Raw genomic sequence first — 25115 nt, forward strand, 5'->3', positions numbered from 1 at the left:
CGTTTTCAGTGCACGTTGGAATCTTGACGCGAGCGCGACGATCACTCACAGTGTAATACGTAGCGAACGATTCGAATAACTCACACCCCGTTTCCCTCGCATTTTGTCAGCGATTGTTTCTTGTGTGCGTGTGTGTGGCTTAGTTTGTGTGCGTGTGTGTGATACTCTGTGCATACACATCTTTCAATCCGTGTTGATAGATTGTCAGTTGACCAGAGAAGACACCTAATAAACATCTACCTGACCTTTGCCAAAGTCTCAGAGCGTCTGACAATATGAGAGAAATAGTGCATTTGCAGGCCGGCCAATGTGGCAATCAGATTGGTTCAAAGGTACGTATAATTAATAAAAATTCAGCTTCTGTGTCACATTGACGCCCCTCGATTAATAGCTCCTACTTTTTTCACAGTATTCCTAACCTCACATGTTTAATTATAAAACAGAACGAAATAAACGCGCTCTTTGCGCTTTCCACGCTCAATCTCTTTCGCTGCGTCTGCCGCACGCGCTCTTTCGAGCTCTCTCTCTCTTTCTCGCTGCTTCGCAGTTCGCGTGCTGACATTTATTGTTTTGCTTGTGTGCGTCAGATTGTTTTTATGGGGGTTGGGGCAGACGCTCGTGTGAAACTAAAGCACTCTTACGCTCTCAGCTCGGGAAACTATAGAACTGCAGAGCAACAGCAACAACATAAACTGACGCAACCGACAATTCTAGAAGTTTAAATTCGCGCTGATTTATCTTATCATCATGTTAATGATATCAGCAGGCAGCTGAACGTTTGTGTTTCGAAGCATTGGACTCACATAGATCATTTTCCAAAAACGTAACACAATACCCAATGTGCACTTAGCTTAGAGTTTAAAGCTTAAATAAACATGGCAAATTAATTATGACAGCCGTTATTTTAGTTTACTTCTCTAATTGCTGGCGTTTGTTAGGTTTAGCTTAAACCAACGGGAGATGCGCACGCAGATTTTGGTCTAGAATAAATATATGCCTCATATATATAGGGTGTCTATAGAGCATCCCATAGTCAGTTTTGCAAGTTGAGACCACTTGTTTCAAATAGCTAAAACAATGCGATCATTCGCGCAAACTTGTCGGCTTTGATCTTCAACTTTGTGGTTCAAGTAATCTATATTCTGCTCGACTGTATTTCGAAACTTTCACGAAGGTTTTTTTGGGGCTGTGTTCTTCATATACTATTTCGCAGCTCAGTCGGGTCTAGGTAATTAATGCTAGGTAAGCTTTCTTTCGAATGCCCTCTCTACTTGACTAAATTTACCTACTGTTTTATGATTGTGCTGTCCAGTTAATTGGGAAGCGTTAAGAAATGCAGCGCAGCGCTGCATACCAAATGAAAGCTGCACGAACGCAAATTTGTATCTTGTAGCTATTGTATCTTTACCATTTCATCGGACTTCTTTGCCGCCCGACTATCAAAATGACTTTGACGCAGAGAGTACTTGTATTTGTAGGCTTGCCTACAAGCTCTTATCTACCTACCTGTGAACCCATGTATGTATGTATGCAATCAATATGCTTGTTTACAAAACTTTGAACATACCTAAGTAGAAGTCGGTTCATATCGCTAGTAGAACATACCCAAAAATAGGCATTACATACGACATGGACTATTTGGTTATTTCGCGGCAAGTGGGTCACCGGCTAACTGGCTGACAGAAGCTGAACACTTTTTCACTTAACCCCGCATGTGAACTGCCAATTAAAAGCAAAACGAGTTCGAGTGCGCAGTAGTGCCTGACTGAGAGTTACCCTAAACTCAGCTTAGCAGTCACGCGGATCACGATGAATCATAATGAATCATATATAGAACAGTGCCTTCATAAGATATCTCCATGTTGTAAACTATTTTACTATTTCTATTATGGCTTACAGGTTAGTATTTTTGCTTTAAAGAAAAGGCAATTATATTATGGTAGTATCAAATCGAGATATCGATTTATATCGATAACACAACAAATATAAATTAGATAAGATGATGAAAGTTCGATTTTATGTATGCAATAACAGAACCTACATCATTTTGTTTCAATCTGTGGATCTTAACGATCTTCGCTCTGCTTTTGATATTACTCTATAGTTAGAGCTGTTACATGATGTTGTTCGAAGCAGCTATACCCTTTCCCACACAGTTTAAATAGGTTCGGGGGCATAAAAACGAGCATAACTGTCGCGACGCAGCCCCAAAAAGGCATAACTCGGTGCCCATTCTAAGCTAATTTTTAATTTTTAATGTTGTTTAATGTTTTAATGTTGACTCGCACAATTTACCCCAGCCATGGAAATCCAGAAACAGCCACAACAACAACAACAACAACAACAACAACAGCGGCAGCAACTACATCAATGAAGTCGTTGACGTTTGACACAGTTTTCTTTTCTTTTTTTTTACTTTTTTCTTTTACTTATTTCTTTTGCTGTATTTTCTTCGTTTCCCAGCGCAGTTTTCTCTGCACATTAACCCATCTGCATATTTCGTTACGTTTCTTCTTCTTGTTCATTTTACACGCTTTGCCACTTCAATTTTATGTAAACATATTTTTAAAGCTGTTTTTTTGCGTGTTGCCAAGTTAATTAGGCCGCTCGTTGCAATGACAGAGCCATGGCCTATCCCATCAGGTTGTCTGTTCCCATTTCCCATTTTCCACTTCCCATTTTACTTCGTTTTCGCCAGCATAATTTAAAGTTTTTTAAATAAACGTACAATTCATTATACAATCTGACAACTGGGCTGGGTCGGGCTAGGCCATGTACTATACACCGAAATCCAAACACACAAAAAAAGCAATGTTGCTGCATTAAATTTGCCTATAATAATATCGAGCATATTTTGCTTGGGGCATTATTTACATACACATTTAAATTTCGTTCATTTTCACTGTGATATTATTTTGCAATTTAATTGAATGTCCAATTCTGATTAATTGGCTGTCAGGGTGAGTTATTGTTTGTGCGCTAAAATAAATAAATAATAAATATGCAAAACTGCGTGCGTGGCGAAAAATATGCTCTCTAAATGGACAATTTTATGTACAGCAGCAAACTGTTCTTATATATATATATATGTATATATATATTTATACGCATATTCAGTTCAGATAAAGAAAGCAAGAGCGAAAAATTCAATACTATAAATTTGTCATAGGTTGTTAAAATCATAAATCAACAGCTAACAGCGGCGTAAATAAGGGATAATTTATAATTTATAAAAAAAATCGAAATTAGATTCATAATGTGAATCTTTTAGTTATTTTGATTATTGAATTACAACAAACAATAAACAACAAATGTTAAGAGCTCTAAAATTAATCAAGACTCAGATAGATTCAGATGACTATGTGTGCTTCTACTTAGCACCTTGTATGCTGCTATCTACCTATCCTACTTATTGCAAATATAAGCAAACAACTCCCAATCGAGCACGCTGCTCAAGGTTCTACTACCTTAAGTTCAATTTATAGTCATTTTTAAATTCTTACATTTTACTTTCCCAGTCTTGAATAAACTGAATCCAGCCCCAACAGGAAAAGAATATTATGTCTTGAGCTTTTGTGCTTTAATTTTGCAATATGGCCTTAAGTCTTCTTCTCTCGCTGTGGTATATACTCTGAAATTGATCACCCATACAGACACAGACACACCGGCATTTATTTAGATACTAAGGAGACGGGTCATGCATGCCAGGATGTTTCAAAAGAAGCCTGCAGCGAGCTCTTTTTTCATTATTTACATAAACCTAATTTTCCCTAAATCATTTTCTGAACAATAACAGGCAAAATCTATTTACGGCGCATGCCCTACGTCTTTGCCCTTAATTCAAGCCCCTTGCCAGATAAACGACGACAGCGAGCGAGCAATGGTTAGGGAAAATCGTGGAAATGTGAAAGTGTGGCAAAAATATATAGACAAGTGCAACGTTGTCGTATTTGAGCTAACAACAACACAAAATGCCAAAGCGCAACCAACAGACAATAAAATTAAAGAGCTTGCAAAAGCCAACCAAAACCAAAGGATCCAACGTGGCTTATACCGCATGCAAATGGCTGATACACATATGTATCTGTGTGTGTTGGCCCGCCTTAGGATACATTTATTTTTGCCTGTAATGGCAGGGCATCAGAGCAGCGCCAAAATAATGCACAAAATTGAATTATCGATAACGTTGGCAACTATCGCAGCTATAATTTCTTTATGGTTACACGCTTTTACATGCTGTGTGAAGGCGTTGTAGGTGGTTGGGTCGTGGTAGCCACCTGCCACCTGCCAGCTGCCATGTGGCATGTGGCATGTGGCTCATGTTTCTAGCTGAGAGCTTGCTGGTTGCTAATGCGCCTGGCAATATGCAAATGCAATTTGATGTGCTCCCTGCCATGAATTCTATCTGTCGGTGTTTGTTTGATGGTGGAAACAACAAGCGATTGATAACTTAGTTGATCTACGGATGGAGTAGACCAACAAATGCATGAAAAACAATTTAAGCTATCCAAAACCAAACGATTATGAAAACATAAAAAATACTTTTAAGAAATTTATAAAATTATAATTTAATTGTGACTTGCAACAATTTAAATTGTTTGCTGCTTTGGGTGAAAGAAAATAATAAATTAAATAAATACGTAATATATAAATAATAAAGTCTACGCGATAGCTTATCTACAGTGAAAGAAAACTAGTATGGCTCTACGTAGTGCTTACTCATGTAATTGTTATTGTAGCCCTCGATCTAAAACTCAAATTACGATAACTGAGGCATGGCAACAAGAATTAAACTATAAAAATATAGTTGTAAAAAGAATATATTTTTCAATTTACATAAAAATGCGTTGATGCATGCCAAATGAAGCTTATCCACGCACGCCCACATTTACACACGGACACTCACATATATGTGTATGTGTACGCGCCCTTGCGCCCAACGGTATGCAATGTAGAAAAAGGGCGAACGCAGTGCCCGCGGCTGTGGCTGTGGAGGCGAGAGCGCATCGTTGCACAAACTGATTATGAATAAACAAACGGGAATTTTTATAAATATTTTGCGCATTTTGCTTGCATTTTATAAGAATAACTTATTTATGCAATTCTTTGTGCATCGCTGCGCTGCCGACCATGCAAAATGCAAATTGTAAACAGGCCAGGCGCATAGATATTAGAAACACATTAGAAAGCAGGCTACAAAAATAAAAATGCAAACTGCAAACAGCAAGCAGCTGTGCAGAGAACAGACGTCAGCAACAAAACAGCCTTCGGTGCTGCCACCCACCCACAAGTGCAACACTTGTGGCCATAGGTAAGCCGCTTGAAGCGCCTGACCAATCCGGCGGCCAGCTGCTGTGGCAGACGGTGACAAATGGCTGGGGGAGGACTTTCTGTTATTTATTTAACACTTTCGAAAAGCATTCCACTCTTCTGGTCATTAAAATCTCATGTTGCCCCTTAATGCATGTGGCTGTTGCATGCTTTCAAGTGCCCGCCCGACATTCGAGCCTCAGCCACGCTTGCCATATGTTTCATTATCATTCGTGCATTCATGGCACCAATCCGCACAGATATTGTTTCTCTTTTTGCATGTTTTTATATCATTGCTTCTCGTTTTATTGTGCATTTTCAATTACTTTGGTAATTTTATATTATTGAAATTGCACGCCACAAACTGTAATTATGGCCCTTTGCCTTGTTACTCCGCTTTGCGTCGCGCAGATCGCTGCCACCTGAAATATGTTGCGCTTTTGTAATCTGGTATTTACGAAATAAATAAAACAGGAAGAGAACAGCATGAAAAAAAAAACAGACAACAAAAAATGAAATAAAAAATAAAAAAAAAAGAAAAAAAAGCAAGAGTTTTATCCAAATGCATTTAAAGCTTTTAGGTTTAATCCGAGCTGCATAATTGTAAATACGACCAGAAGCTGCGCGAAGCTGTAAATTATGCATGCAATTGTATTGGCCATTACATATTTTAGCCTCGCACGGCTGGACGCCGATAAGCAGGCAACAGCAAATAACTTTGAGCCAGGGAGCGCAGCGAGCAGATAATGCCGACAGATATTAACCACACGCGATAGCAACTGGCCAAATTTATTGCACAGTGACACATAATTAACAAAAACAAATCATGGCAAATGCAAAAACAAAAAAAAGTACACAAAATAATCAAGATTTGTTTCAGGCTTTGGTTTTATTGTGCCTTTTGTTTTTGTTTTTGTTTTATTTAAACACGTTGACAATAATTGTGCAGCCGAAATGGCAATGGGAATGGCCAAATGGAATTTCAAAATAAACAAGCTAAGCAAAACCCCATTAAAAACCAAATGCGGTCAAAATATTTATCATTTATATGTGCATAGAAATGCATATGTGTGTATGTCTGCATGTGTGTGGTTGGGGGAGCGTATGCAGGTGCATAAGCATATGCGAAACTGTGGCCAAATATCCTAGAAAAACTGGCGTTGCTTTTATAATTTATAGCAGGTTAGCGCGTGCTTGGACCAAAAACTGCACAGAAACCGCCAAACAAACCACAAATAACCAAATGACCGAGCGCCATAATTGATCTGGCACAATATTAACAATTGTTTTTGCCTCAATTAATTTTATTTTCAATTGTGTTTTTCATGCAAGAGCATAGTAAAAAGTAGAAACGCCATAAACAAACCAACTGGAATGCATAAAAAGAATTATCTAATCATTACATATATTTCATCTATGGAAAGCAATTAGTTTTGTGTGCCGCATACAGATATTGATATCCATTTTATTTATCTAGATAAAGAGACCAAAAAAAAAAATAAATTACAAAAATTAAGTGTTAGTATAAATCATAAATTGCATCCCAAAACAAAATATCTGCGAGTATTTACATGAAAGCTTTTCAGTTTTGGCATATGCCATCCGATGGCAAACAGCAATAATTGGATTTTCGATATACATATATTACCTACCATTCGGCCTTTGTATAGCCAAACGGCAATCAAACTCAAGGAGAACTTTAGGGTATGCTCAAGCAGCAAACACCCTGTAGGTAGATCTAAATAATTTTGATTCTGTTTTGGATTAAAGCAATATACTAAAAATGAGATTAAATAATCTTATCTTTTTTAATCTGTTAAAAAATATATGAATATTTTATATTTGAATTATTCCTTTTCTACATTTAAAAATATATAAAAAATAATATAACAAAAATATGAAATATATAATATAAAATTAATTATATTCACATTTTCGCAATAGTTTCTGTATGATTAAGATCCATAGATCAATGGACTCAAAATATTATATCTTCATCTACAAATGATATATATTCCATGATTTTTAATTCACCCTATTTGACATGTAGTTTCGTTCGCAGAACAGCAAATAGTCGATCAAACTATATGGCAAAGCATAAAAATATTAATTTAAATGTGAATGAATAAACATTTTTATTCATGTATTGCAAATAATATAACAAAACGTTATCAGCACATGCAGCGGAAGGCATTGAGCAATGCCCTTAATATTAAATGAATAATATTTGATGTTCAGTTCTCTTTATCTGCTGCACTTGCCTTTGATTTAATGACATTTTCAGTCATTAAATCGCTGAAATAAAACACAAATTATTCAAATATAGTTGCGTTAATAGGTGGCAGTTATCTGCTCTCACAGAAAAAAAATTGAAAAAAATGGAAATGTCATTTATATAAATGAATACTCTTCACATACCACAAAAACATGCTTATTTACATGGCATATACAAAACCGCGCCGCTACGAGTATCATGAAAATGGCATTAGACAAAAAATTCTGTGATATGTTCAGTGACGTCGATTAATGCACATATGTAAATATTCGCGTTTGTTTTTAAACTTAATTTCTGATAAGTCATTTCGACATTTTAAATAAATTTTTTGTGTGGCTAAAAAATATTAAATTTGCAATCTGCGGATATCAATTTGCGCGTGCTGAGGTGGGATATGTGAAATATTTAAATTTATTTGAAAAACTTTTCGCTTTAAAAGCCTTTTAATGGAACCTCCATATTTTGTATTCATTTATGAGTAATAATCTGAACTATATTTGCTTTACCGTTAAAGTTTTAAAAATATAAAAAAAAAATTAAACTTAAATAGTAGACTAGAGATATGTAAGACTCTGATTATTTGGCCAAAGGTAAATAAAAAGTTTATTAAACTTGAAAATTTATAAGGAAATATAGTGGTTAAGCTACCTTCAGTGCAATTGATTTGTTTTCAAGATCAGTTTACAGTAAGCAAACAAAGTTCTTAGCTTTAACCGGTTCCAGTTTACAGCTTTAATGTCTACCACTAGAAGCCACCACTTGACTTGACTAGCTTGTTGCTAATAGACTTTAAATTCCATAAACAGCAACAACATTAAAAAAACACTTAACTCGAAAATGCGCGAGGTTGCCTCATATGTGCTAGCTCCACTTGATGCGGTTGGGTCTAAGACTTGGCGTTTAACGGCACATGACCCACCACACATCAGACTGCCAGTCAAGGAAACATATTTGTGTGTGTGTGAGTAAATGGGTGTGGATGTGGGGTGGTCTTCCTGCGTTGACTCTGTTTATTTATTCAGCTATTGCCAAAACGTACTTGAGTGTAGGAACTTCATATCGCTTGCCACATAAATATTATTATTATTACTCGCTCCGCCCCGAGCCGTCACAGCGCAGGCCATGTAAATAAGCACACATTCATATATATTTATATAACAAATGATGAAGTGCAAGTCGTGTCATTTATGAGCATGCAGTGCGAGAGAAACAGAGCACATGCAAACTGATAGCGGCAAATGCTTGAAGATTTTGGCCATTAGCAAATATTATTGTTGACTAGACAGCAGCCACCAGGATGTAGACGGCAAGCAGAGGTCATAAACTAACACAACTCAGACACGCTCCAGCACTTCAGTCCGTTCATAGATAGCTAGCTGGCTATCTGACTATCACAAAAACTGGAAAGCTTTCATATGTCAACAGATACATGCAAATAGGCGCCAGCATAACCTCAGATCGGAGCACCTGGGCGCAAATCAATGGTGTTTACAGGAGGGCATGCAAATGGCCTGGTTATCCGCATTGTTATTATTTACCTCGGCTGGTCGACAGCAAGCCGAGGGGGCAGACGCACAGAGACACCCAACACATTAGTTAAATCAATAGCGGGCCAACCAACGGACCGACCGACCGAATATACCATAAATATTTACATATCTAAATCGACAATTATTGAAATCTCAATTGGAATTGTTTGTCAATTGCGAATACCTGTTTATCAGTGTGCATCTATCGATATGTTAGTGTGTGTGTGCTTGTTAGACCTGTTACAAAATCCAATTCACAAAGATACATTTTCTGCTATTATATTATTTAAGCGTAAAATCAATTGGTTTATTATTTTATTTTTGAAGCATTAATTTATACAAAAATGTAAAATTCAACATATTTCCGTTGATTATTTTGCAGAAGAAAATATTTAGATAATTCCTGTTTTTTGGCCAAACTATTTTAGAATGTTCTAATTGGTTTATTTATTGCAACATTACGAATAAAAATAAATAAACAACAATTATTATTTTAATGCCTTCAGTTGAGTTAATTGTTTCAAAGTCAAAGTTTAGTAATTGAAACTGTTTGCTCTGAAATTGTCTTTGACATATTAAAAGGAAATTAAACTGAAAATTGTGACTATTTATTTTATTTTACTCACATGTTTATTTTTCCTGCCCAAACAGCTTATTCTTCTTGTGTAACCTGAACCTCTAAGCTGTTGCGTACATTAGAGAATTCTAGGTTTGCCTTTTCCTCATTTATATACGCTGTACCCCATTGAAAATGGGCAATTCAGGGTATAAATGCATGTAACAAGCAGAAGGAGGCGTGTCATAATGTATAATATATTCTTGATCAGCTGAGGCAATCTAGGCATGTCTGTCTGCCTGAGGGTCTGTCTTGCAAACCGCTAAAGCTAGAGATTTGAAATTTGAAATGTATACTTGTGTATATATACGCAGTGCAAGCTTATATTTTTTGCTCGACAACTCACATTTCCTTATCGATAAAAATTGATTATCATTAAAGCGTAACTTTAATACCGTAAATGTTGGAGATCAGATTTACTATGTCGGTTACTGTAACAAATGCAAAGAATTTGTTGTATGTGTGCCAGAGTATCAGGGTATCTCTTAGTCGAGTCGTCTCGTTTAGAGCACTCTGACTTTGTTTCGCTTTCCCCCTTATATCTCCCACTTGACTTCATAAGTTATTTAAATACTCTTGTTTCATATTGTTCTGAAAAGAATATTTATTTATTTTTTATTTTTGGAAATTCTGCATTTCAGTTGTATTTTTATCAAGCCTCTGCGTATTACGAACGCAAAATACAGAAACAATAAACAGCCATAAAGCCAACAGCAACTAAAGCAAACGCAATGTGCTGATAATGACAATTAGTGGCCACATTTAAATTGATGCACTTGATGAGAAATGCAATTGGAAATGCAGCAGCAATGCACAAACACACACACACACACAGACGTACAAACACACACATAAATGCATATAGTATAAAGGGTAATTTACGAGATATGCGATTGGTAAAAATTGCATTTTTCTGGTGCACCGAGGCCACCTCGAAATTCACACGTGCTGCCAGCAAATTAAGCGTGTTCTCTGTATCTGTAGCAATAGTATGGCAATTACACACACAGGCAAGAAACAATAAATTGCAGTGACAATGCATGTGAATTGCGAATTGCTTATAATTATGCCATAGAAGGCCGAACGCTGCCCAAAAAAGTATGCTATGGCATGTCGTTTGAGCAGCATCCGACGATATCCTTTTAGTATTATTACAAAATGCCCAACACACACGCACACATCCAGATGGGCGTGACACGCGCCCAGCGGATCGTTAGTGTAGTTTAGGGTACAATTCGTTATTTGCGACGGCACGCATATAAATTGCATTTTTGAGCAGTTGCCTCGGCTGCAGATGGCCAGGTTTCATCTTGCCTTTAAAAGGGTTTGCTTCCCTCTATACGAGTGCTTCTTCTTTTTTCTTTTTCATTTTTTTTTGTCGCATCAAAATGGTTTATGGCCAGCGGCTGCAAAATGTCATCTATCGATGGGCGGCCGTTAAGCTTTGAGTGTGTACATCCATTTTTATTTTATTGCAGCTTATGGCTGAGCTGGGCTGTGCCCGGGAGCAAAGCTCATTACGCTAATGGATGCCTCACACCCATTCACACACGAACACATTTAGCATATATTGAAATATATTTTTGTCGCTGGCAAATTAAAATAAATTGACTTAGTTTCGCGCGCTTTGAATTTTAAGCGCAAGCCCTCACAATTTTAGCGGCTTTTGTGCGCATTTGTAAATTGGCAAATGGTCGCCAAAAGTGTTGCAATCCTGTTTATTTATTTATAATTAGTTTAATGCAAACGTCCCAAAAATAATTCAATTTAAAATCAATGAAATGTGCTCGTGTCGCCCTTTCAACTCCATTTCTAACTGGTACTTATTTTTACAATTTCTGCAAATACAATTAAATTCTCCAAAAACAGCTTAATATTTCGCTTAAATCTATGATGAAATTAATATTGAAATAAAATGTATATATATATATATATATATATATATATATATATATATATATATATATCTATATATATATATATTTAAAGATAAGGTCTACATTAATTGAATTCAAGATTTAAATCGTTCACATATGAATGCTTTAACAATAGATCGTCCATCTGGTGCTTTCTTTCCTGGTGTAGATTTGAGAACTCTAAAACATGCTCTTGCTTCAACGAGCTTGCATTTATTTAATAATAATATTTAAATAAAATTTAAACTTCGCTGAATTCAACATATTTCTTTTAATTTATTTATTTACATTTTTTATAATTAATGAAATATTTACCGACTGGTGTCCTTGTACCTTATAAATCTTTCCTCTAAACAGTAGTTAGGGCCATTTACGAAAACGAACACAGCATAGTATATAAATAAAATGAACAGTAATCGGGCGTAAGTGCAGGCAATGTGTGAGGGGATATTTGATAGATTGTAAGACCTCTAGCGTAGGTCTTGTCTGAAATTGATTCAAACGCTTCACTTTTCAGCCCATTTCTGGAATGCTTCTAGGTCGCAATTAGATCATCTCTGTCATCGAGTCCAGTGATTAAATTCTATGGTGGCACATTCGTAGGTGGTAGTGTAGGGGACTAACAAACTCCTTGTGAACAGCTCAAAGATAGAATTTAGTTTTTAAGACATTTTTAATAAAATAAATGGGGAGGCATTAAGGACTGCCTGCCAGTCTTTTGTACCTCATATAACTAATGGATAGTTAACAATTTACATGTACATGCATTTTTGTTCAATATAGAACACAATGCATAATTATAGGTAGATATTTATAGTGAAACATTTAGAGCAAAAACTATTTCTAAAATGGCAATTTTTAAATGATTTTGCTACAATAGAAGTGTCTCAATAATCGTGTTTTATCGCTTTTGCCACAGAATGGAATTTTAATTAGAAATAACGTTTTTTATTCATGCGAGTGCAAACACATACGCGCACATTGTTAATGTAAATTTACCTATTTTATGTACATTATTAATTCAATTATTTATTTTAATTGAATTTCAACAAATGTACACATGCCGTGCACAGTAAAGCGTGCACTTCAATTAAATAACATTTGGCGGCCTGCTGGAAAACTAAGCATTGAGAGAATTAAAGAGCACTTGGCTTAGGATCCAAGTGAATTGAAATAAACTTGTGTGTCTATTGGAATATCTTAAGCTATCTCGACTATGATTTATTGCCATTGCAATTGTTTATTTATGCGTGCGCCGTGCGCCGGGCTCGATACGAAATGCGCCATGCGCCGCGAGCGAAAACGTCAAATTCAATATTCAAACGCAGTTGCCGAGCAATTTGTGGAACTGGAAAGCTAGACGCATCTCCGAAGACCCCTCGCAATGATATCCCAGGGCGCACTCGCTGGCACATCCGGTGCGACATGCACTTCCGCTGCTTTGCGCAGCTCTCGCAGCCTTTGCCAGCTTCGGCGAACGCAAACTAAAATGTCCTTTTGTCTTAGGAACAAAGCGCAAACTGCAGCGCACATTTCTTTGCTGGCCGCAATTAATTTATGCTCGTTTTTTCTTTAACCAGCTTTGCCACTTGACTTTTGCTTGGCTGCTCGGTCCGCCGTATTTTCGGGGTTTTATTTGAACGCTTTGAGAATTTTAATTTTGAATTGAATTTCTTTTGGGAGTCTAGCAATGGCCCCCATAAAAAGACGGCGCCACAAATGGCTGGCAAAATGGCGCCGCTTTGGTCAACGCACGTTGCCTTTTGTTTACTTTTAATTTAATCATTCGTCGTTCTCCTTTCTTTTTTTGGTTTTTAAGTTCTCTTTAGTTTTTTAGCTTGTGCGCAATTTTGTAATTAAGCAATTTGACCTCAGCTAGCAAAAGTTTCACGCAAATGAAGGCAGCGTAATTGATTTTTTCATTTCGGTTGAGGCTAAAGGCAGTATTTAAGACCACTTTATCAGACCCACCTCAAAGGCGGAGACAGGCATGCCAAAAGCATGAGTCGATATCAACGGAACGTTAAACGGGCAGTTGGACAGTTCAGCAACATTTTGCGCCCGTCACTTACAACAGGGTAAAACTTTTCACAATATACATATATAATAAGCTTTTTATACAAAAGCATGAAATAGCAAAAAACCAGAGCAGTCTAGCTAAGACAACATGGCATGCAGATACCCTTGAATCAAGTTCAAGACGGACCAAAAAATGCAACCAAAATATTGTATAAAGAAATGGAGGAGTGGAAAGAGGCAAGGGAAGTAATATCATGAGAATCGCATAGAAAGTGGCAATTTACATATGCTGCTTGAAATAACCGCGTGACGAGTGACGAGTGATATGAGTCTCATCACAAATAAGACTCAGCCTGAGTGCGTTACTTCGTGTGCATCAGATTGGTGATACCCGTTAGCAAGGGAATACAAAGCATGGCACCCTTTTGCAAGCAGCTCAGCACTCAATGCCAAGAGCAAACAAACAGCTCAAAAGTAGTCGAAAAGAAAAACGCTTATCTGCAATTGGCTTCGTAAAATATACGAAAACATATTTAAATTTCCCCACAGGCAACAAGTGCCAGGGCAACAACAGCAGCAGGACAAAGTCAGTCAACTAGTTGTCTCCCATGCGGGTAGCTAAAAGCACACACACACACAGATATACAAGCCCACACAGCCAACAACCAACAGCCAACAGCCAAACAAACAAATACCAGCAAAAGCGTATGCAAATCAAAGTTATTGTCAGGCCAAAAGTGTCTACCGATGCGTACAATTGAGTGTCATATTTCCAGTTTCTTATATATGCAAAGCTAAAGGCAAAGGCAACGCCAGGCCCCATTCAGCTATTTCTCATATGAGGTCCAACTTTATGCAATGGAAAATTTGGCACACAACTTTTTCGAAGGTTTTTTCTCTTATTTTTGGCCATGCAAGTTGTTATCATTGTTGCGCGTCTAAAAGCCAATGGAGAAATAAAACTTTGCCAACAACAGCTAACAGTAATGCAAACATTTATGCTGCGCCGGGATTAACATAACAACAGCAACAACAAAACCTGTAACATGCGCGCCAAGCTAAAAGCAATGCACACACAGTGTGTGTGCGTGTGTGTGTATGTGTGTGTGAGTTTGTGCTTGCAATCAATGGTTATCCGATTTTATTCAACATGCTTAAAGCACTTCAACTTTTACCTATGGACACAAGCAGAAGTTCTACGCACTAAGAAATACGAGTGTACTCAAATTGTCGCTATATATGCAACGGTATATATGTATATATAGCATATAAAGGAGTCACGACTTAAGCGTGTATATACATATATCCTATCAATGGAATATACTGTATTCCTGGGTACATTAATTTCTTATGTATTTATTTAGCAGCCTCCCACTTTGTCTGTATTCTAGCTACGCTCAAAAAACAAAGGTTATCGATTTTGATCGATTATCCGAAAATAAGACGAGTTATCGAAATAAATAAGTATAAACTCGTACAGCATATAGACGAGCTTTCATTTCTCAAGATTCTGTAACTCGTTACCTTGATCCAGAATATATATACTTTATAGGGTCTGGCATGCCTCTTTCTACCTGTTACATACATTTTCACAAAAGCCTTATGCCCAGAATTCCCATTGCCAATGTTTCAGTGTATAAATATGGATGTTCCTAGAAAACAGTTGAACAGTTTCAGTTTTGTTTATATTCATTATTTACAATAAACATTTCCGCATAATTCATGTCATTAGAGATATTACTTCATACAGATGACTCTGTCTTATATTTATCTGTATATATTTATGGACTTTACAAAGAGAGCAGTTCAGTGTTTGCTTGTCTGCGCTAATGAGGCATACACTGCCAGAGCGCCAGAGACCTCGTTAGAAAATCGAAGTTTTGTGAATTACTTAAGGATATTTAAGCGCTCGCCAGGCACCTAGAAAAGTTCAAGGACATACAAACAATAAAACAAATAATGTTGTCTTAGCTCTTCAGATGTCAAGTGCTAGAAGTATGTGGAAAGTTTTGTGCCTGTCAATACTGAAAAATATAAAAATATAAGCGAAGATGAAAGCATAATTGCCGTTATCGACTTCATTAATATTAACCGCGTCCGTTAATTATGAAAACAGTTGAGAGTCGGCTGGATGGCTAGTTCTTAGTCTGCTCGAAGGCATGCCCTGCTCGAAACCAACTACGAAACGTTGGCAGTCCAAAATAATATGAGATGCCGAGTAAAATAAATTAATTCATGTCCTTTGGGGCTTAAGTCTATTAAAAATCATTCCGATCGATGGCAGTGGCGTGCAGCGCACATTGCGATTTTCTCACAATTAGCATTTTGGCATCCACTCCAGCTTCTGTCAGCCGCCGCCGGCCCATGCACACTCACAACAGGCCACACACAACCCCACACAGCCATACCCACCCACATGCACACACATACACACATACACCTGACTAACAAAGGCGAAGCGATTGAAACATTTTTAAACATTTGAAATTCATATGCGCAACAAACGTGAAATGTTTTACGAAGCGTATTGGGCAATAAAACCAAAGCAAAGCAGAAAAAGTAAAAGAAAAATAAAAATAAAAAGTTGAATCGCACGCAAGAAAAATATACGTGCGAATAAATACGATGTAAAAGCGGTTTGAGTAGAAAGGTTAAGGATAGTGGGCCAAAAAAAGAGGGAAAGGGAGAGAGAGGGAGGGCGAGGCTAATGGAGAGTGCAGAGGTAAAACAGCAAAATCGCTGAAACACTCGAACCATAGAAAGAGGCAAAAATAAATAAATATATATGAAAACACCTAAAAGGATTCAATTATTCCCCCTCGTTACACAACAAAAAATAACACGAAGCTCGCTCCTCTGCCTGCAAAAAGTGCGCGCCCATAAAAGTATGCAACAGAAATTGCTCACGGCATATAAAGTGCTGCAGAAGGCAGCGGGCGAGTGGTTGTGCTGGCTGGCTGGGTGATGGTGGCGTGGACGCTATAGCATATGCACGCGCATAAATCGCAAACAGATAGATACCAGAACGCTGACGACGACGACGATGTTGGCGCTGCTATTGGCCATAAAAGCAAGCGGCATGTAAAAAGAACACTCATATTTATATGCACTGATTGCCAAAGCAATGCAACACAAACACACGCACACGCACAGGCGCAGGCACAGGCACATATACGAAGCCACACACACTATTTGCTGACACATGCGAACCGATACGATATATTGATTGAAAAATAATATTTCTGCGCCATGCAGTAAACTGTAACCAAAAAATGAACGAGTCTTGCATCATTTCTCATAGCATAGAACGTAATATCATGATGTACGAGCGTACAGCATCTAGATTACTTTATTCACTGAAATATCTTTTGAATGCTTTAATTAAAATTCGTCTGATGGAGAACTATGAGATGAGTCGGAGGACAGAAAGAGCGCAATATTTGTTTCCTATTCGTATTGCAATGATTGAATTAAGTTTCAAATTAATTAATACAAAATATTTAATAGCATTATTTATTATTATCATTTTAGTTCTGGGAAATCATCTCAGCGGAACATGGCATTGATCCCAATGGCTACTATCATGGCGAATCGGATCTGCAGCACGAACGCATCGATGTCTACTACAATGAGGCGTCCAGCGGCAAGTATGTGCCCCGCGCTGTGCTCATTGATCTGGAGCCGGGCACCATGGACTCGGTGCGCCAATCAACCATGGGACAACTGTTCAGGCCCGACAACTTTGTTTTCGGACAGTCTGGAGCAGGTAAGTGCTTAAAGTGACAGAGTATATCGAGCACTGTATCTAATTCAGGCACAAAGCAACACTTAAGACCTGTCCTTGCGTTCGCCTCTCGGCAATTGCATCGTTCATCAATTACCTTTCCTCTTCAGGGTCGAACAGCGTTCAGCTAATGCATTTTAGCTGCTCATTAATGCTGCCTTGTTGCCAAATTCGCCCGCAGCTGATCGGCAGTTTGTCCTGTTTGTCAGTTTGGTGGCCCTCATCAGCGAGCATGTCTCTGGCAACAGTTGTTCCAGCTGCAGCAGCAGCAACAAGCAGCAAAGGCATAGCATGTGCTGTTGTCATTGCTTTGCTAAGTACAAACAAAATGACGTTGATGAAATTGCTGAAATTGGTCGTCCTTGCTGTAAGCAGTCCTGATAAGCAACAGCAGTGGGCCATCTATGGTCTTTGGATAGCGTTGCAACTAGAGAGGTGGCTGCACCACCGTGCTTTTCAACGGTGTTGTTGTTTCGTTAATTGCCGCTGTTGCTGTTGCTGCTGGAGACATGGCTGTCCGGATTGTTGATGATAATTGCAATTATAAAATAGCCTGCGGATGACGATGAAAATTAATTTTGTGCATGTCACTCATCACAACGTGTTGTTGTTAATGCTGTCATTGTTGTGCATGTGTTTTATTAACTGTGTGTGTATATGTGTGTGTGCCTGATTAGATAAATATATTATTGTAAATGAACCTGTCTTTATGTATTCATCTATTTATCTCCTTTGCATAGGCAACAACTGGGCTAAAGGCCACTACACAGAGGGCGCCGAGCTGATCGATTCGGTGCTGGAAGTGATGCGTAAGGAGTCCGAGGGCTGCGACTGCCTGCAAGGCTTCCAGTTGGCGCATTCACTTGGCGGCGGCACTGGCTCTGGTCTAGGCACTCTGCTCATTTCGAAAGTACGCGAGGAATATCCGGATCGCATCATGAACTCCTTCTCGGTGGTGCCCTCACCCAAGGTAAGTGTACAACTGCCATTGCTATGTCATCCTATTCCCACGCACAGCCGACTCCCATGATTTTGGCCAGGGCAATCCGCTTAGGCTAATCAGCTTAGCGTGTGCTCATTGCGCTAGCGGCGTCTCTAATGCCAACCTGCAAACCCCAAATGCTTTACACCTGCACGCGTTTTTGTCAAATATCCAAAATGATCCAACCAAATTTGGCCTGACCCGAATCCTAACCAAATCTCTTGTTTACATGCAACGCATGTTCCCAGACCTAACTCTTGTTAGATTCATATTCTTTCACATTCATATATCACATTCATATATTATATTATATTTATATTTCCCTTGTTAGCGATGGAATGCCCTTCAAATTGCACGTTAATCCCAGCCAGCTTCAAGTAGATCTGACTAAGAGACTTAGGCTTTTCTTATTGGAGATAGTCGCAAGTTGGCTTCTTATAGATTTTTCAAGTAGGGCATACAAAAGGCAGCTTCAAAGTGCAATTTGCATAATATCGAGTGTTATTTCGTGTCGGCCCCCTCTGTGCCAATTTCAATTGATGTCATTTATTGCCCACGGCATTTGGAGCTGCCAAATAATATTAATTAATTTGCCGACGAATTTAGAACCGCCAACGACCTGCGGCTAATTGACAATGTGATAGTTGAAATGCAATTCGGTTGGCCTTCATGGAAGGAAGAGTGCTCCATAGGTGATATGTCGGTACTCCATGGGTTGGTTCCTCAATGGCTGAATTCTGACACGCTTCAATTATTGCTTAATTAACCTAGTTGCATATTTTACACGCACGCCCAGCTCTCGCTGCACGTGAGACACCTTCATTTGCATTATAATCATCATGAGCATTTAATTACATTTCGACATTTAATTTAATTAATTTAGTGGCTAATTGATTGTCAATAACAGGCGGCGCAGAGCCAACAGCACATCGGGCTATTATAATGAATGCCCTTCTTTTATCAAATTGATTAATTTTGGCATTAAAATTCAAGTAAAAAACTGTAGAGCTAATGTTCTGTGCAAAATTTTCATACATTTTGTATTTTAAATTAAATTTCTCAAACAGTATTTAAAGACTTTAGCTAACCATTTTTTGTGCCAGCAACAGCCACAAGACTGCAATGGACATTAGTATTAGTTAGGGAACTTCAGCTCATAGTAGATCACTCCGAGCTAAGCACAGCATTAGCTAATGACATTTGTATTCAATTTGGCCCTTCGAGTACCTTAATTCCTTTGTAATAACTACAGAGATATTTGGATATTTGGAAAATTGATTAAGATATTCCCTCTAGCAGAAGAGTTATTCAACAATTAAGCTCCAATAATATAGTGCAGAGCGTGTGCTTACGATGTTTGCTATGCGCGCTTGAAAAAAGTGTAGAATGATTAGAATATTAGCTCTTCGCTTTGGGTCACCATAGTGAGTTCACTTTTCATCTTCCAGTCTTTGAAGTAGTTGTTAGCACTTAATGCATAACACTTAAGTTCAGGTCTCTTAAACCTTTGCTATCTGAACTCAAGTCCAACTTGCTAAAACCAGTTTCTATTGAACTTCTATTTGGCATGATTCGTGCTTCAATAATGCGGCCAATTCAGCTTTATATTTACCTATATTTTACATCTCACTGCTCTAATGGACGCATTCACAGCTTGAAAAAACAAATGTCTAAAATGCAATTAAAGATATTTACATGATATTTAACCTTGGTGGAATGCCCCTAACTTGACACATAAGTTTAAAGGCAAGCAGAAAAGAAGACTCATTGATGCGTGAAATTAGCATTCGACAAACTGCTTAAACCAATATATATATCATGCTCTTTCTCTGGACATTTTTATTTGAGCACGCACAGAGCCCATATGCAGATTAGCTGAAACATATATTTTGTTCTGTTTAATTTATTACCGTCATGCTTGAGCGGCAAAGAACAAGCTACAAAGTCGCACTTTGCATTGGGATTGGGTCAGTTCAGCCCTTTCGACCAAGGCCCAGCCTCTAGGCCCGAAGCCCCCATCTAGCGGTTGATATTTATGTGCTCGGCCAGGCGAATTACCGCAATGTTTTGGCATTGGCGGCCATTTTGTTGTGGCCAGGACCTGCCACGCGCCTGTCACTTAATACGTATATCAAATTTATGCGATTTACTCGTCGATTGTAATAGTCGAATTTTTGTTGGTTTTTGTTTTACACACATCAGCTTTAAAATGAAACCGGGGCTTTATTAATAAGCGCATTAAATAAACCCATTTAATTGGGCTCATTAATGCCATGCAGCAGAGCAGCCAGATATAAAATCCTTTTCGGATTTCGAACATTGCAAATATTTTGTCTGAGCAGTTTGCAAACAGAACTGCAGTAACAATAGTTGGGGCCATGCATAACTCATTATAATTAGATTCATGTAGTATCTGTAGTCCAGGTGACCGTTCGTTATTGCCTGTGTCGGCGCCATTAAATAATTGCAAGGATTTATGAGCAAACATTTTGCATTGTTCAAACAGCAACTGGCTCGAGACAGGCAGTGCAATACATCTTGCCAAAGCAAATATAGGCCTAGCCAAAGTATTACACATAATTTTCAGTTGCTGCAAGCTTGAGCACACACACACACACACACACGGGCTGCATGCCCGTCAGCTTGGCAACACTTGGCTTGGGACTGCAGCAGGTGTACGTCCTTTAGAAGCAGCACGTTTTCCCCATCCGTTTCCATTTAGTTATGGCGTATTGCATGCATCTATTGTTTGAAATGCAATTTTCGTGTACTTCAATTGATGCATTTCAAAGCAATGCAGAATTGTACAAACCCATTTTAGAGAATAATATGAAATTTCTAATTTCTGCTTTCATTTCAATGGACGAAACTTGTTCATTTTCTGTTGACAGTGAAGCTTAATTAAATTAGTTAAATTCCACAAATATCATATAACGCAATGGTTTGCTTTTTGAAAATTAAAGCCGAAGTTTATTTGTCTAATTGATGTGCAGAAATTGCCAATAAATTGATGAAGTTTAATGCAGAAGCAACTGAATGCTCCCATGACAATTAATATGAAGGCTTAGAAAAGATTCGTTATATATCTTTATATATTTATATAATTCAACTGTTTAAAGCTTTTGCAACTGTGGAAAATCTGAGTTTTAAGTTTCAAAGTAGTTTAATATTTATAAAAAACATTTATTTATAAATTGTAAAATTTAAATTTAAATTTATTTATTTAAAACATTTATTATTATTATTATATTATAAATGATACCGAGCTGGCCAGGTATCGAAGCCTTAATACTTAGAAAGAAGAGAAAAATCAAAAATTGTCTTTTTTTTTTTAATCGCTTAATGGTATCATAATGGGCTTAAAATAGCATATTGCAGTGAATGAAAAAAAAAGACAAAACTCTCAATAAATACCGAAGAAACATCATAGTATATAGGACTCTTTCAGCTCAGGCTAGACGGAGTATTTGAGCTAGAAAAAATTGATTCAACACCTGTCTATGTTATCTTTATGAAGGCAAATTCTCTGCCCAGCAGACCGCAGTATACTTAACTCTAATCACCTACTCTAATAATCAATATACCCCTGGTCATATCTCCATGAAGTGTCAAAATAAAAACTGTTCCGTTTAGCTAATGGAAGGTTGCACGCAGGGTTTGAGTTGATTTGAATTACACTTCTGTATGCATTCATTTTATTTTTGTTTTTGTCTATATTTAGTTTATAAGCGAATTCATTAAATATTAAACAGCCATCAAATTGTGTTTCGATTAACTCTTAACTCTGCCGATTAATATAAATATATGTATTTGCTTTCTTTCTTGCATGCCGTCACCTGCCGCTGCCGTTTGCCGTTGTTCGCTCTTGTCATTTAGGTATCCGATACCGTCGTGGAGCCGTACAATGCAACGCTCTCCATACACCAGCTGGTGGAGAATACGGATGAGACGTTCTGCATTGACAACGAGGCGCTTTATGACATCTGCTTCCGCACGCTGAAGCTCTCCTCGCCCACTTATGGCGATTTGAATCATCTGGTTTCCGTAAGTGAATTTCCCACAACAGATTAACTAATGTGTGTTTCGGTTTTGTGTTCGCAATCCATCCATACACTGTACCCACCACATACCCGTTGTCCACGTCCACATCAACGTTGTTGCTGGCATCCAGGTGTCGGAGGTGGTCGTTGAGCCATATAATGCGACTCTGTCGGTGCACGAGCTGTGCGTAAACACAGATGAGACGTTCTGCATTGACAATGAGGCCTTGTATGACATTTGCTATCAAACCTTACGCCTTGGCTCACCAACCTACTCGGATCTCAATCATTTGGTGTCTGTAAGTAAATAGCAAAGGATGCAGCAACGACTCAAAGCCAAATTTCAGGAATAACAAACGACACAACTCATCTATTTGCTTCAGCAGTTTCTGATAAGGATCTCTTTCGCATCTAGATCACAATGTCTGGCGTGACCACCTGCCTGCGCTTCCCCGGCCAGCTGAACGCTGATCTGCGCAAGCTGGCAGTGAACATGGTGCCCTTCCCGCGCCTTCACTTCTTCATGCCCGGCTTTGCGCCGCTCACAGCCAAGGGCTCGCAGCAATATCGCGCTCTCACTGTTGCCGAGCTCACGCAACAAATGTTCGATGCCAAGAATATGATGACCGCCTGCGATCCCCGGCATGGCCGTTACCTAACCGTCGCCTGCATCTTCCGTGGTGAGTGTTGTGACCTTTTCCCTGATAAATGGACACGATTAGGGGTTGACTTTTGGGTGTCGTTGACATGACTCGACAAGGCGCCACGTGCTCTTTGACATCCGCGGAGCTCACGTGAAAGGTGGCCGCACCCACATTCCAACAGAGAAAAATAGTTTTTTAACAACAGCTACAAGCGCGGATATGGCCATGTTGCCAGTGTTGCTGTCTGTGTGGTTTAGGCTGAAGCGTCCGTAGCGCCGCAAACGCAGCTTAGGCCCGTCCAACTTTGTCGCTTTGTCATGGGCAGCGGCTGGCGCACCTGGGCGCTGCGTAGGCATCAGCCGTAGTCACGTAGCTCGCCGCTGCGACGGCGACAATTTTATTAGCAAACGCAAAGCCTACTTATGGGTGCCACTAAAAATGATTAATGCACGTCGACAGGCGGCTAAAAAGGCTGCAATCCGTCAGCGCGCACGTAGCGCAAATTTGTTTGTCGCTCTTGCCCCTGACTGTGCCCCCTGCTTCTGGTGGATGTCTCTGACGAGGCAGGAGCAGGAGGTCGCATTTTTTCGCGCTAATTTTTAAATTAATAAACTGCTGCGCTGCGGCGCCCGAAAGTATGCCGCATAATATTTCATTTGTTATTCCTTGTGTGCCTAACGGCCGAACGCTCGAACGCCCCTGCCCACACGCATTTTGCCTTTGACTGATGACTCGCAAAACGCGCGTAATTAGAAATTTACTTTCAAGATCCATTGGGGAATTGCGAGTCTCGGCTCTAGTCCCAATCCCAATCCCCGTCTCTGTCCATGTCGCAGTCCCAGTCCCGCGACCGCTGCCTGACACGGCTTTTGGGCCTTAACTAATCATGCTGAACGTGACTTAAGGCAGCAGCGGCAGTGCCTGTCGCACAACTTGTTCCTCCACGCTCCCGCGTTCGTTTGTCTGCGCTTACAAAATAATTAATCACAAAAATGAGCGTCAGCTAAAATATAAAAAATAAACAAGAAAGCGTAAAAAAAAAACAAGCAACAAGAATTTAAACAGCTTTTTTAGTTGCCTCATGGGACTGTTTCTATTGGTGTCCACCGCCTACACCCACTAGAGCAGCGCCTAAGAGTGCAGACAGCGGCAGAAGCACAAGCATTGCCCAGGTGGCCAAGTGCGCTGGCAGGGCTTAGAAGCCGTTTAGTATTTCATATTCAGGGATTTGGGGATTTACTTGACGCATCAAAGCCAACTTGGTTTTTGATGTGAAAGAAAGCGGAAAAAATGCTGCCACCAGAGTTCAAGTATTTTTACTCTGCACTCTTAATAATTAACAGGACCCATGTCCATGAAGGAGGTGGACACACAAATGCTCAACGTGCAGAGCAAGAACAGCAGCTACTTCGTCGAATGGATACCCAACAATGTGAAGGTGGCCGTCTGTGACATTCCGCCACGCGGGCTCAAGATGGCAGCCACATTCATTGGCAATACGACAGCTATTCAGGAGATCTTCAAGCGCATCTCCGAACAGTTTACGGCCATGTTCCGCCGCAAAGCCTTCCTGCATTGGTACACTGGCGAGGGTATGGACGAAATGGAGTTCACCGAGGCGGAGAGCAACATGAACGATCTGATATCCGAGTATCAGCAATACCAGGTGCGACACACTCAGCTTCACCCACGTCATTTCCCACGGCTAATGCATATAATTTATATGCTTCTCCTCCTTCTAGGAAGCAACCGCCGACGACGATGTCGAATTCGACGACGAGCAGGCCGAGCAAGAGGCTTACGAGTCAGAAGCACTGCAGAATGGCGGTGCCTAAGCAAGTACTCGTCATAATCGAGTATTACTGTTATCTGTAGCTAGGTTTACAAACGTGTAGACACAGCTAATGAAAGTTAATAAACAGTAAACATAGTATTTCATTTTCTTTATGACGAATGCATTTTCATTCAGAATTGCTGCTTAAGCCAGATCAGATCGATAA

At 39.0% G+C, this 25115-nt stretch overlaps 1 protein-coding gene across 2 annotated transcripts; it reads left to right on the top strand.

Annotated features, from left to right (window-relative positions):
* Window positions 1-25036, top strand: LOC111592482 (tubulin beta chain). 2 transcript variants are annotated; one of them, XM_023304697.2, is made up of 7 exons: window positions 1-332; window positions 17197-17431; window positions 18190-18419; window positions 22308-22475; window positions 22887-23151; window positions 24459-24781; window positions 24858-25036. In XM_023304697.2, exons 1-7 carry the CDS (start codon window positions 276-278, stop codon window positions 24948-24950), a joined length of 1371 nt encoding a protein of 456 aa, XP_023160465.1. In that variant the 5' UTR covers window positions 1-275; the 3' UTR covers window positions 24951-25036. The 2 variants fall into 2 exon arrangements, with proteins under 2 accessions (XP_023160465.1, XP_023160466.1); XM_023304698.2 differs by lacking the exon at window positions 22308-22475 and adding an exon at window positions 22603-22770.
* The last annotated feature ends 79 nt before the right edge of the window (window positions 25037-25115 follow it).

Source organism: Drosophila hydei, unplaced genomic scaffold, assembly GCF_003285905.1.
Source record: "Drosophila hydei strain 15085-1641.00,03,60 unplaced genomic scaffold, DhydRS2 tig00000063-arrow-pilon, whole genome shotgun sequence".
NCBI lineage: Eukaryota > Metazoa > Arthropoda > Insecta > Diptera > Drosophilidae > Drosophila > Drosophila hydei.